The sequence below is a fragment of the Nicrophorus vespilloides genome, unplaced genomic scaffold, assembly GCF_001412225.1.
Source record: "Nicrophorus vespilloides isolate i.1.1-1 unplaced genomic scaffold, Nicve_v1.0, whole genome shotgun sequence".
Classification (NCBI taxonomy): domain Eukaryota; kingdom Metazoa; phylum Arthropoda; class Insecta; order Coleoptera; family Silphidae; genus Nicrophorus; species Nicrophorus vespilloides.
This window is the reverse complement of record NW_017096668.1, coordinates 77,602-91,675: the sequence shown is the minus strand read 5'-3', so window position 1 is coordinate 91,675 and position 14,074 is coordinate 77,602. Positions and strand designations below refer to the sequence as shown.

At 36.1% G+C, this 14,074-nt stretch overlaps 3 protein-coding genes across 5 annotated transcripts; 1 reads left to right on the top strand and 2 right to left on the bottom strand.

Annotated features, from left to right (window-relative positions):
* Positions 1 to 1,296: 1,296 nt before the first annotated feature.
* Positions 1,297 to 4,234, bottom strand: LOC108557825 (glutaminase kidney isoform, mitochondrial). Of its 2 annotated transcripts, XM_017914499.1 has the most exons (11): positions 4,014 to 4,233; positions 3,916 to 3,953; positions 3,743 to 3,778; positions 3,530 to 3,620; positions 3,202 to 3,471; positions 2,902 to 3,145; positions 2,719 to 2,840; positions 2,504 to 2,662; positions 2,269 to 2,445; positions 1,921 to 2,207; positions 1,297 to 1,853 (listed from the first exon to the last, which is right to left on the bottom strand). In XM_017914499.1, exons 1-11 carry the CDS (start codon positions 4,122 to 4,124, stop codon positions 1,559 to 1,561), a joined length of 1,830 nt encoding a protein of 609 aa, XP_017769988.1. In that variant the 5' UTR covers positions 4,125 to 4,233; the 3' UTR covers positions 1,297 to 1,558. The 2 variants fall into 2 exon arrangements, with proteins under 2 accessions (XP_017769988.1, XP_017769989.1); XM_017914500.1 differs by lacking the exon at positions 3,743 to 3,778 and having other exon boundaries at positions 4,014 to 4,234.
* A 2,915-nt stretch (positions 4,235 to 7,149) lies between these two features.
* On the bottom strand, positions 7,150 to 9,999 carry LOC108557827 (sodium/potassium-transporting ATPase subunit beta-1-interacting protein). The gene is made up of 6 exons (XM_017914501.1): positions 9,777 to 9,999; positions 9,574 to 9,711; positions 9,431 to 9,514; positions 9,174 to 9,353; positions 9,060 to 9,120; positions 7,150 to 8,287 (listed from the first exon to the last, which is right to left on the bottom strand). Exons 1-6 carry the CDS (start codon positions 9,828 to 9,830, stop codon positions 7,560 to 7,562), a joined length of 1,245 nt encoding a protein of 414 aa, XP_017769990.1. The 5' UTR covers positions 9,831 to 9,999; the 3' UTR covers positions 7,150 to 7,559.
* Positions 10,000 to 10,126: 127 nt separating this feature from the next.
* Positions 10,127 to 12,280, top strand: LOC108557828 (zinc transporter 2). Of its 2 annotated transcripts, XM_017914503.1 has the most exons (8): positions 10,127 to 10,221; positions 10,444 to 10,523; positions 10,641 to 10,855; positions 10,918 to 11,028; positions 11,095 to 11,395; positions 11,465 to 11,627; positions 11,757 to 11,997; positions 12,050 to 12,280. In XM_017914503.1, the coding sequence occupies exons 2-8, from the start codon at positions 10,492 to 10,494 to the stop codon at positions 12,193 to 12,195; spliced, it is 1,209 nt and encodes a 402-aa protein (XP_017769992.1). In that variant the 5' UTR covers positions 10,127 to 10,221; positions 10,444 to 10,491; the 3' UTR covers positions 12,196 to 12,280. The 2 variants fall into 2 exon arrangements, with proteins under 2 accessions (XP_017769992.1, XP_017769991.1); XM_017914502.1 differs by lacking the exon at positions 10,127 to 10,221 and having other exon boundaries at positions 10,229 to 10,523.
* The last annotated feature ends 1,794 nt before the right edge of the window (positions 12,281 to 14,074 follow it).

The following is a 14,074-nucleotide window of genomic DNA, read 5'->3' as shown; positions in this document are numbered from 1 at the left end:
CATTGTTTTATTATCAGTTGTTTTAGTCATTTAGCAAATAGACATAAACTCACCGTGATATTATACCGAATATGTGAGTCAGAAGATTATTTTTGTACAGCTCATCATTAACAAACAACAATTGTTACTGTTATGAAACTACTCACAAATTTTTGCAGACGTAAAGCGACTCATCAAATAATACCGCGCATATTTGTAATTGTAATTAGAAGCTCGAAAACGCCTTTAGTTGATTTCAATGAGTGTGTAGATTTACACGATATATAAACCAAATAACCACAATATAGCAAAACCATTACATTTTAATTATTTCATTAGAAAAAGTTTTTTTTCTATATAATATTTTATAATTAACAGAAGGATTGTGAATAAACTAATAATTATTTAATAATTATTTTGCAAATTTTAGATTGTTATATTTTTCCAAAAATTGCCATTAAAATATATTTTGTAAATTTTTAGTTAATAATAAATTTCATGAAGTTGTTTATTTAGTTTTGATACTATTTGAAAATTTATTATTTTAGGAATTGCATAATTTTATTTCTAAAACATAAACTAATATGGTGATTCGAGCTTTTTCCTCTCGAGTTTCCGGTTGACACAGGAGTATAATGTATGCAAACACCATCAGGAAATAAACTGGCGAATCGAGGATTAATCTGCGGATCCGCCGGGATAGGATCACCATTTATTCCATGCTCCATCCATTATTAATAATTTCACGTTGCATAATGCGGCGTGCATTATTCAGCATGCATTATTTATCAGCGCGTGTTGGTGCAGCACTAATGATGATGATGATGCTGCGATGATTAAAGTGAACATTTATGATGAACGTCACAGAATCTAATCCTGCAATAGACTTTGGCTGTGCCATTGATAACGAATGGGGTTCCAAACCTTATCGGGACGATTTCGTTTGCACCTTGAATATAGACTGAACCGTGCACATACGGCTTATCTAATCGCCGAATGGAAGTTTCCTCTGCAAGGACAAATCTATTTGTTTTTCTCAGTCGTATTACTATTCACCAAAAAAAATTCGGGACTTACGCAAGGTGAATTCTACATCAGCAAAAAAACAACAATGTAAGAAGAATACGAGCGCGACACGCGAAAACATCATCTGGACACCGGTATCTAGAATGTCCAATTTGAGAATACAATGCACCTTATCTGACGATTAAAGTTTACGAGGTGTGCACGACAAACGATTACTTTGGACCTACTCGAAATGCTGTATTTCGTAACGATCGAAAAACATGCACAGAAGGCTACATCTCGACCTTGAACTTGAAACTTTAAAATTATTTTTATTGTCCTCATCAATCATTACATCAACTCTCAGAATGCTCTAGCTAACTGCATTTTTAGTTACAACATCAACGTTACTAAAAGATATAACTATATTTTATTATATATATATATAATAGCATTTGGGTTGGGATAAATTTAATACTGTTCGATAAACCTGGATGACTGGAAGATAGGTTTGTCTTTTAGAATTTTTCGTTATTTTTTGTTTTTGATTACGGTTTATTTATTTTGGGATAAGTTAAGCTGCGTGAGGTGGGATTGGGGTGCTCGTGTCGCCTTGTTCCTCCACGGTCGGAGCCTCCTTGTGTTGAGTCTCAGCCCACTGCTGCAGAAGAGTGATCACTTTGGTGTGTCCAAAAGCGGTGGCTTCCTCGAGCGGAGTGTTTCCCCATCTGTCTTTCACGTTGTAAGGAACTTGACAATAGCTCAATAAGAATTCCACGCTTTCCACGTGCCCTTCAGCTGCAGCCAAGTGAAGGGCAGTGCGACCGTCGTAATCCGATAACGTCATGTCCATGCCCGACAATTTATGTCTGAAACAGAAATTGGATTATTGATTATCTTATAAGAGCAATCACGATGATGCAACAGTGTTATTACCTTCTCAATGCTGTGATATCTCCGCTGGCTGCACAGAACAGCAGATTGACAATATTTAAACCTTTCGTCTCGAACTTGTGCCTTCTTGGATCTGTTTTGTTGCTTGCGTGCGTCAAGTTATCGTACCTGTGGAAATTGAACTTCTTCACCAATTCCTCGCAAAACTGGACTCCTCGGCAACTGTTACCGAGATTGTCCAAACCTGGGGACCAAGTGCAGATCCCCATCACGTTTGGTATTACCACCAACATACCTCCGCAAACTCCGGATTTTGCCGGAAGGCCAACCTGTAAACAACGAGCGTTAATTTATCGGTTAACTTAATTGACTATCACTAAATCATATTACTTTGAAGGCAAACTGGCCAGAATAGTCGTACATTCCGCAGCTGTGCATCAAAGATAACACGTCCCTAACACTTTCCGGTCCAAGAACCTTCTCTTCGGTCAGAGGACATATACCAGCGTTCGCAAGAGTAGCTGCCATAACAGCTACGGTATCACAGTTCGCTTCCATTGAGCAGCACTGTAAAATAAATCAATAGTTTAGTAACCCCAAGGATACGATGACGATCAATATTTACCTGGAAGTAGAAATCCATACATTCCCTGAAACTCGTCTTTAGCGGGAAACATTTGTGTTCACGCATGTAAAAACCCAGCGCGTAGTTCCTATCAGCCGCTTCACGTTCCGATAGGAACACAGCGTTATTAAACCCGAAATCCTCGCCACCAGCCAATCTCTACGCAAAACATTAAATTAGATTATTGGATAAAAACATTTGGGGGTCATAAATACCTCGAAATTTTTCATTGTAAAATCGAATTTTTCGGCTAGGGTCATTTCAGGTTTCACTAAAGTCTTCAATAAAGCGCACACCAAGATAGCACCGGCATTAATCATAGGATTATGCGGTTTTTCTAAAAACAAAACATATATTAGTTAAGATTTCCAAGCGGTGGTTATGGATTTTTATATTACTGTTGTGATCTAAAATAAGTTCATTAAAATTCCTGCCGCTGGGCTCTTGCCCAACGTAGGCATGGACAGCGTCCGCTCCCAATTGATCTAAAGCTATGGCATAAGTTAGTGGTTTGCTACAAGATTGAAGTGTAAAAGGCACATTTACGTCACCAATTGAGAACTTCTGGCCATCAATGGTGCATATACTAACACCCCAATAATTCGGACTCATCCTAGCTAATTGAGGAATATACGAGGCCACCTGAAAGCGGGATTGTAAATAGGGTACTGTCTTTGGGTTTAAGGGATTTCACTCACTTTGCCGTCAGTATTGTCCTTGCACTTCCAATAGATCTCTTCGATCTCTTTGCTAAAGCTCTGGAACTCCGGTATAATAAATTGGTGGCGAAAGGCGCGCGATATGATGCCGATATTCTGGGAGACGATGCTGCGGAATGTGTCTAAGTCTAGTTTCTGCGTGTCGATGGAAGCGCCTTCCGCGTTCGTACTCTTCTGCACCTTTTTCAAGTTCTCCATCATCTCCTTAAGTCGGGGATCATTTTTGCGGAGACCGGTGCTGCGAAGCGCCTTCAAAAAACATAGGATAGCTTCGACGCGCTCCACTTTGTTGTTATATAACACTTACCGCGAGGAACTTGCCCATTGAGAGTAAGCCCGAGTCCTTGTTCTTGAACATCTCGAAGAGCGTGTCCTCGGGCTGCTCTTGCTCGGACGATCTAGAAAGGTCAGTGCACAACGGTTTAGGGGGGTGAAACTTACGCACAAAGGAAAGACGGGTCAAAGTATTAAAATATAAAAGAAACGAGTATTTCTTGGAGGGATGGATGGAATTACTTACGAATAATATGGATCGTGGATAAAAGAGAACCGCCGTCTGAAAATAATAAATAACAATTTCGAACGTAAAATATAAGCAGATAACGAAAAAAATAAAAAATCATTCATTTTTGGTGAAGCGAGGACGATGGGATTAATTGAAGTATGAGCTATTAATTTCATATTGTTTTTTACCTTGGTGTCCTGTGCTTTGGCAACTGTTTGAAGTCATCCTGGAAAACAATCGGAAAGTTAAGTACTTATTTCATCGATATTATCACAGAAAACCTCACTTTATTTTGTATCGTATGCAGGGAAGATGTCTGGACGGAGGGCACTAATTTGCTGAAACCCAATTGCTTGAAGTCACTTCTGTATAAGTAGTTGGAGAGAATTCGTTTCATATTGTTTGCGAATCGATGTTTAGGTCTTTCGTAATGCGACGACTCTGAAAATACACAGGGATCTATATGCGGAAAAGCTATCGCCGAGGAGCGCGTGAATCGCGCGAGCGCGCGCGCATCGCGATTTTTTCTTATTCATACACTTACATTACGTATATACAGATACTTTTTATATATATACACTCACACACTTTCATATATAGATATTTGGTAGGGATGAGGGACAAAATAAATATCATCATAATCGCTAAATAATTACAGATGACGCGACTCGCGACGATCGCTTTAGATTACCTAACATATTTCTAAATTGATCCAATAGCGCAAACTGTAAATTAATAAATAATAAATTTGTTATCAATGTCAATTATTATCTATGTGCTAATCGAAAGTTATCCAGGAAGTTTCTTGCTTATTGCCCAGACCTAGCAACATCAATACACAACGTAGTACAACATCTTCATTACCTACAATACGTGTATCTGTAATGCATTTTTTAATTCATCGCGCATTCTTTAATAAATAAATAGCAAGATTTATGATGCATTTGGCAAACAACTTTTACATATTTGGATTCTAAATTGAACTGAATATGTTTTAATAATATGCATCTAAATTTAGCTCAATTATAATATTGAAGGATATTTGGTTCTTAATGCAAGGTTGTATAAATTTAGAGTATTCCCATTGTTTATCTTTACAAGTCTTTTAATTCCGCTAAGCGGAGTATTAGGGTTAGGCATTCAAAAATCAATAGTTTCAAAGCCCTAACCATTCTGAAGATAGTCCAGAAACAACCGAAATAATATTAGTTGAAATTTATTGATTTACATGGTAATTATAACATTATATTATATTTTACATAATTATATATTACAGTATTAAAATAAAAGGCTCTATATTCTGTTATTAAAGTAATTGAGTAAAATTTCAATATACAAAGTTATTAAAATCTTTCACTTAATATACGAATCAAGATGATAGTCTTATTGATAAACATTTCAATTACATTACATGATAGCCTCGAGTGAAGTATCGGAAAGTATAAACATATTTTGTAATGAGTAATTACCGAAAAAGAAATATTTGTGTTATTCATTTCAATGTTATTTATGCTTATCGACTATTGACTATAAAATCTACATTCAAATTTACAGTATAATCTCGTTAATTATCACTGCGTTGAGCTATGATCAAAGTGTATAATCCATTAATTTATTATAAAGTTTATTCTTATTTAATTACATGATCATATGAATTGTGATATAATAAATTACATAAATTATTAATTACTGTGTGTCTAGTTGCTGCTATTCTCTGCACGTCTAAATTTAGATGTATTTTGGTATTGAAGGATTTTTAGATTTTCCTGTCTTTATGCCAGGATTTTTTAAATATAGATATCGAAGGATACGCTGATTGCATCGTTTACGGTTTCCATTGAAATTCGATTCAACGTTAAACCGAAGATGAAAATACCGCGACTTTCAGACAAGTTCAATAACAAATGCAATTCTTTTAACTTAGTAAAAATATTTGTATGATGTTTATTACAATTAGTCGTTTCAAAGTGGTTATGGCCTAATGTTAATTTTAAACATAATAAAATGCATTGCATATTTTTAACCTGTTACGAAACACAGTTCCTTTCTTGTGCCCGGAGACAAAATATTGACTCGTTTAATGAAAAACTGTTTAGTGGTTATTAATGTTTGTTTGAACTAGAAACGTCTTTCGGATCGGTATTATGAATAAAGTATATGACTGTTGGATGAAGGTAAAAAAAATAAACATTCATTTGTGCAGCACTTTTATTTTAAAATAAACAAACAAAAGTGTTGATTTCGGCTTGATACAAACATCGTTTTGCTTCATATTTTCTTATCGTTTTGAGCAATATACAAAATCCCCAAAAAATTTGGCTACGCAATTCGGATACACCCTGTATACATTAAATAAACATAAAAATTAAATTAAACAGAAATAATAATTAAAAAATAAAACATTACAGAACTAAATAATACTTTGGTCGTTAAAAATGAATCGTAAACACTTACAGACGAATTTATTTGATAAAAGCGATCCTTAAAATACTTAACATCGAAGTAATTAAAACTGCTTCAGAATAGTAAAACTTATTAGCTACTATTCAAATGATTATCCTTGTCTCTTGTACGTAAGTTCCCCGTGCAAATAATCCGAGGAACAATGGAGTGTAATAAATAAATAACGTCCAGTGCACATATTGTGGAACGGCTATGTACAAATGTTGTATAATGTTCTGATCCGTGCAGAACACGTTCGTAGTTTTCAGTTAAAAAAACAAACAAACAAACATCAAAACAGAAAGAGTCCCTTACAAAAGATATACATGTATAAATATATTACGATTACATGATATGGGTGTTACCTTAAAACCTAGTTATAAATATCACAAATATATGCTCATTACTCATGTATTACTATTTTTATCCAATTTTATTAATTGCACTGATTAGTAAGTGTTTGTGGTTCCAATAAGGCAACCTTTGAAGTTTGGATTTATTAGATTTGAGTAAGAATATTTTTAAACGAAATGTGCATGTATACAGGGTGATTCAACTATTTATCATAAGAGTTCATTTCATTGAGCAACGATCGGAAAATTATATTAAAATTCCAATTGAAATTAGCTGTCTTCAATATTTTTCAGGAAGATAGTACAAATCAATTCACTTTGAATTTAAGTTTTCTGGAAGAGTAAGTATACTAGAAAATAATGAGATTCAGTAAATTTGTTAATAACATTTTAGAGGTAGGCAACGAAAGTATCACGTTGCGTTTAAGATGATAATAAGTTAAAAGTAGTGTGGCTATGGTCGCCTGTATCACGAAAATCTGATACGAAAGGTCGTTGGTTCATCAACAAAAAATTGTGGTGGCTGTTAAACCCGAAAGGGGTAGAAATAGGGCCGGAAAGATTTATATTAATAAATAAATTGATATAAATCCCTTTTTAAAAAAAGTTATAAGTAGTTGGTTATCTAAAATTAGAATTATTGTGCAATGTAAATATATGATTGTCGATTTGCGCAACAAAAATTAAATGAACTCACTTCTTTAGGTAATTTGGACCTCTTTCACATGTATATTATTTATATATAATCATGTTCTTTGTTGGTTTTTGCAAACAGAGAACATAGTTATGTGACTGAATATACAATAATATAATGGTTTCTCCCACATCCATGTTTGTTTTTCTAGTTTTGTGAATCACCCTATATAACTTTTTTTTTAAGTATTGTCGCCCGGGCAACAATTTTATTTGAGTGGATCGCGATATCCTTGCACAGTACAGTAAATGATAATTCACACGAGTCATACCTATACGTGAATGAAGTACAAAAATATATTAAGAGAGACCGACGACACTCAAGTCGCGGGGAAATCGGCCTCCTATATCGTGGTTTCGGAATCTAAACCTAATTGGCCTTGAGAGCTATAGGCTGGTGGACCATTGTTAAGGAAAGCCATGGAGCGCATACTTTGTCTGCCGGGGTTGGCAAGCCTCTTCTGCGGAACCTGGGGCGTCGCATGACTATGGTAATGCTGCTGGGCGTAATTGATAGCCCTGGTCCCGTGGAAGTTGGAATAACTGGACCTAACGGACGCAGGTCGATTATTGTAGAGCTCATCGAAGTCATCGTGCTCGTTCAGCGACTGCGTCGATGACTGCTGATACGTGGGATTCGTGTGGCCGTTACTCTGCCAGCTCTGCGGAGGAACCATTAGATTGTTGTTGGAGGCACTACTGAAAAAGGTCTGGGGTTCAACAGGACTCGCAGGACTATCGTAGTGCTGCTGCTGCTGTTGTTGCTGCTGGATCTTCTGCTGTTGTTCCATCAAGCGTGTCACCGGATTCTGGACTGCCCGTCTGGAACTCCTGGTGGAAGATCTGTTGTTGTGCCTCCTGCTGCTGGTGCTGTGTCTCCCAGAAGAACCCCTTTGCATGACGCTCCTACGCTTCACCCGCCTAGGTGTCATAGGTTTCGGCGAGACCGGCTGCGGCAGATTCTCATTGTCGTAATCATTACTGTCGCTATCCCCCTGTCTCTCCCTTTGCGGACTGAACTCTATTGAATAAAGAGACATTCGTTTCGGCTTCTTTCTCGATTTACGTGATGCTGGAGAAAAATATTCCAAGATGAGAAAGGAAAACCATTAGAGTTCAATCGTTTTATTATAAATAAACGTATAGTAAAATTGAACATGCTTGTTATTATTATTGCGTACCACATCCAAAATAAATAGGTTTATTAAGCGTATAAGTGAGCATTCGTTAAATTATTATATATGTATGTATACAGATATACAATATTTGTGTGAAAGCTTAGAGGGAAGTCACATTCGTTATGTTTAGGTGCTGGGGTCGCTTGTTCGAGCCAAACGTGCAAAAGGTAAGGCCAGGTCTGATCGGGTCAACATCTGTCGTGTGACTTTTATGTGCGGATTTCATAAGAGACCCCACAGTTGTGCAGTCAGATTTAGGCATTTCGTTATATGCGTTTAGTATCATACGATCAACATCCACATACATTGGTTGTAATGCTAAATGCTGGGGACCTTTACCAGCTCCACCCAAGTAATTAACTGAAAAATAAAATCGAACTAAGATTCTACAACACTACAAAGGTTCTTGCAAAATAATCTAGAAAAATGCATCAGGCATATATGTATATATTATCCTTAATTTCCCTCAACTTACCAAACCGTTTGTGAATCAAATCCACCAATGAAATCAACTGTAAGGATATTAATTTTATAGCTATTTATACTCCTAAATGTTATCTACCAAAATTAGTAGCAAGCTTTACAACAGTTTGATTTTTATATTAATGTTTTTTTTTTCTTGTTTTCTGATTGTTGTCATGAGTAACTTCTACAAGATATACTTACAACTATCATCCTCTTCAAGAAAGATTTTACTTAAGCAACAACCTATTACAGTCCCAAGAAACTAAAAACAAAATATTATAGTGTTTGTTATGTTAATTATATGTAACAACTTACAGCTAAAACACATTGCAATCCTGCTTGGAAGATCTCAACATAGCGATAATCCACTAAACAATTGGTAACATTTTCCACAACAGGTACTCCATATGTTGTATTCAGCACCCCTTTGCACCCAGGTCCATTTTTAATCCACCAGCTCTCACTGGCTGAATCCAATTTTAGCACAACACTTTCCTGAAAAACAAAGTTTTTTTTTATATTGCTGCAATAAAAGAAAACTAAAAATAGAGGGATCATGTAAGATGTATTACCTTGTGGTTGAGCAATCCAATATCTAAATATAAGCAAATGATGAAAACGTTCCATCCGAGCCACAGCAAATGCCACACAGCATACTGAAACACAGATTCATCCTGGTTATATAGTGAGTCTGATTGGATTGGTTGTGACTCACCGAGATGATATACTTGGGCCTGTACTGGTAGGCGCCAAAGAAGCCAAATATGACAAAGATGATGTCAAAGAAGTTAAGAAATATGGGAATCCACAGGAAACCCAAGAATTCAAAGACTTGTCTCTGGAAGAGCGAAATCTGCAAAACAATGGGGGGGAAGGTGTAATTTGAACGTTCTTAATTGGTCACACTTGTTCACTCACCAATTGCAGCAAACAGATAGAGAGAAGAAAGTATCTTCTCGTGCAAAATCCCATGACACCCAAGTGCTGATTGCCCAGGTTAAAGCTTCTTCAACGCCGATCCCATTTCACCACCATCCTTTCTCGACTCTCTCCCGAATGTTTACAAAAAACCGAATTCCACACCGAACATGTTTGATAACATTAACCGAACCTGACTAATTTGTTTTCAGTTTCCCACGTTGGTCAACCTGTTCCTCTCTTCAGTACCCCACTCACGCCCCCACCAATAAGAAGAGCGGCAATTTCAAAAAGAGCGCACTTTTATGAACATTTAAAAAAAAACATTATCAGCTCTGATAAGATGTGTTTCTTTGCCACTTCCATTGGTTGGTCATCGCCAATTGAAATAACTCCGATTGAAACGTGCCTCTTGGAGTGGAAACATTATTGAGCAAACAAAGAAGTACGCTGCGTTATTATCGCATCGAATGATTACACTTATTTGGAATTCCGAAATAAGTGAAAAGTCTGAATAAGATAAAGTATTATGTACAACGATGTTGGGGTCGGGTGCACTATCAATGACTATCTAACGAGTCTGTGCCACTTTACCTAAATAATATTTATTATTTTCGACTCAGATTGACGAAGAACGTTATTTAGTTTAGTTTGTTTGTGCTTCCAGAAGATATTCCATTTTCCTTTTCCGTGCATCCAAGGATTTACATACAATATGCAGAACGGAGAAAAGTTTTCGCCGATTTTGTAAGTAATTTTATTTTACTCTTGTAATCTAGTAAGGAAAGAAGCGCGCTGCGTGCCCCGATATCTTATCGCGTCTCGAGAATCGAACAGATTCAAGTTGAATGTCGTCTTTTATAGTGTTAACGGTAACAACAACTATGGAGCCTTTGGTAGAACAAACAGCCTCTCCAGCCCTTCGACGGCTTCGCCCAGGATGATGATATACTGCGTCCACGGGAAGCCCAACGCAGGATGCTGCAGGGTGCTAGAAGGCGAGATCATTGATATGGAATCCACCAAAGATGTTGATCTCTCCTCTCACACAAAGGAGAACTGCGACACCACCAATCTTAGTAAACAAACTCTACGATTCCACGCACTTCACGATTACTATTTCAGAAAACTGATTTTACAGTAAACAAGCATTGCCACAAGTCCCGATCGGAAGATATCGATAAGCGAGCCAAAAGGAAGCTGATCATTGCTAGCGTGCTCTGCGTCATTTTCATGATAGGAGAGGTCATAGGTATATAAACTAAAAAATAGTTTTAAATAGCCGTTGACCTAAATCTCCAAAATTTATTATTTTTAGGAGGGTATTTCTCGAGCAGCTTGGCGATCGCCACGGATGCCGCCCATCTGCTAACGGATTTCGCCAGCTTCATGATCTCGCTGTTTTCGCTTTGGATGGCTACCAGGCCTGCTACGAAGAAGATGTCTTTCGGGTGGTACAGAGCGGAAGTCATCGGCGCCCTAACGTCCGTGCTTATGATATGGGTTGTCACCGGAATTCTGGTCTACCTAGCCATTCAAAGGGTCATCGATAGGGACTTTGAAATTGATTCTTTTGTTATGCTGGTCACTTCCGCTATTGGGGTCGGCGTGAACTTAATGTAATACAAAAACGCTTCTCACGCAACGCATTCATGCTTCGTTCTCACGCATTGTTTCTTATTGCACAGAATGGGTTTAACTCTGCATCAGCATGGCCATAGCCATGGAGGCAGCAGTCACAACCACAGCCATACCGATAATATTAACGTTAGAGCCGCCTACATCCACGTTATTGGTGACTTCATACAGAGCTTCGGCGTTTTCGTTGCCGCTTTGGTCATCTATTTTAAAGTAATTTTCAATTACAGAACACCCTTGATTAGTACGGATCCATTTAAGTAATTCCAAACTATAACTCAACATCGTACTAATCGAGGTTTTGCCCAAAAAACTATGTATTAATAAGTATTCATGTCGCAGCCGGAATTGAATATCGTGGATCCAATCTGCACGTTCGTCTTCTCCGTATTGGTGTTAATAACGACGTTTAACATTATTAAAGACACGCTGCTAGTTCTCATGGAGGGAATGCCAAAGGGGATCGATTTCAATGATGTCATGGGCATTTTCTTGCAGATTGAAGGGGTCAAGCGCGTTCACAACTTGAGGATTTGGGCGCTCAGCCTGGACAAAACGGCTCTGTGCGCTCACCTAGCCATTGGTAGTATTCGAAAAAAACACAGAAACAACGGTTCTACTAAAGCTTATATCAGTTCCAGGAACGAATCCTCAAGGAGTACTAATGGCAGCTACAAAGAACATACACGAGAAATACAATTTCTTCGAATTAACTCTTCAAATCGAGGAGTTCCAAGAAGCCATGGAAAACTGTCATCAATGTAAAATTCCAGACGTGTAGATCGTCATTCCAATATGTATACTTTTTATAATTTTATATTATAAATATTGTTTTTATTTGTATTAAACATTTTTTTTATTATAAATGATAAATTACATCTTTTAGTATTTTCGATAGAAGAAAATTAGCTTTCAAAGATTTGTTTACACTGATTTTTAGAGCGTTTTTTTAAAGTATATTGTTAATTGCAAGAGTCCAAACATTTTCATAACATAATGTAATGTTGTTCATTATCTTTGCATTCAGAATAATGTAAAATAATCAGGAAATCCAATAGACCTTTAAAATTAACTTGCGACAGTAGCACACATGTATTTATACTCATTTTAATCTCTGTATATTCTAGATCAATATTTATTTTCATAATTCATCTGGGAGTGAGTTTTCATGAAAATATAGTTCATTATCTAAGACGATATTCTACTTTTTATTCTAAGTTTATATGTATGTTTAGTTGCCTGTACTTTAGGCGCAAAATATATTTTCTATTTTTTGTGACAGCTGGCGCCATCTGTTAGCAATGCTTCAAAGGTTGTAGTTCAGGCATTTTAGCGCTGCACAAAATCCACTTCCTTATAAACATTCTAATTTTAATAAACAAACATATCAGAATATAATGAATCTTATGTTATTACTTCAGTATAATAATTTAAATGCTAATTAATTTTCGAGTTTTATGCGTCTAATTTATAATCTGCAACCAAACATACATATAAACTTTGATGAACAAGTAGGAAAATAAAGTCTTAGATAATGGCCTGTACTTTCGTAAACATGAGCTCCCAGAAGAATGTTATATATGGATGTTAATCTTGAATATACACAGATCAAAATTAAAGTAATTATTAGTTTATAGCTGCATCGGTGTATTCATAATTGCTTAACAAACTTTGGTATTTTACAAATGAGTTAGGAAAATAACGTCTTCGAAAATGGAATGTATTTTCGTATACACCAAATCTCAGAAGAGTTTTGTACATTAGTGTTGATCTTGAATATAGAGAGATTAAAATGAGTGTAAATACATTTTTCTAACTACCATAGTTTCGTCACAATTAATTATCAAACTTTGTTATTACAACGTTTTCGAAAATGGTCTGTATTTTCCTAAACACTTGCTTCTAGAAGAATGTTGAACATGAATGTTGATCTAAAATATACAGAGATTAAAATAAGTGAAAATATAGATTGACAGTTATATAAAATACTTTTATTCTCTTTCTGGAAAGCAACAATAGAATCATGGTTACTACAGGGTTTATAGTTGTTATCCAACTGCTTAATGAAGTAATATTTTTGGTTACATTCAACAGTTAAGATATTTGAAAATGAAAACTGCTAGTAAAGAATACTTTCCACTTTCTGTGGAACTTAAGGTCAGCTCCAGCTAAAATATTAACAATTGAATCGATGATTGTTGACTACTTACTTACTACTTTAAATTTAACTTGGGACACAAAAACGTGAATTTCAAAATTTCAAATTACAACCAATCAGGAACGACCGATGCTAGGAGCTCAGATAACTCATCGCTACTCATAGTCTCCTAGTACAAATCCCAATTTTCTGGCATTATCGAGAATCATTTTCAGGGGGGGACTTGGGTTTTGATTCGCAAAAACCGCCAACGCATTAAAGCTTAATAACTTTCTTATTAATTGACCAAAATTAACATATTTTATAGCAAAAGAAAGCGAAAGAATTATTCTTTAAAACAGCAAATTATTTTTTTTAAATATATATGAATATAACCATTTATTTAACTATTTTTTTCAATTTGCTGCAATACCTTAAAGTTTTTAAATCAGTGGTTTCCAAACTTGAAGTTATTACGCCTCCCTCAAATGTAATCATTTGGCGCCTCCCCTTTCATAAAAGG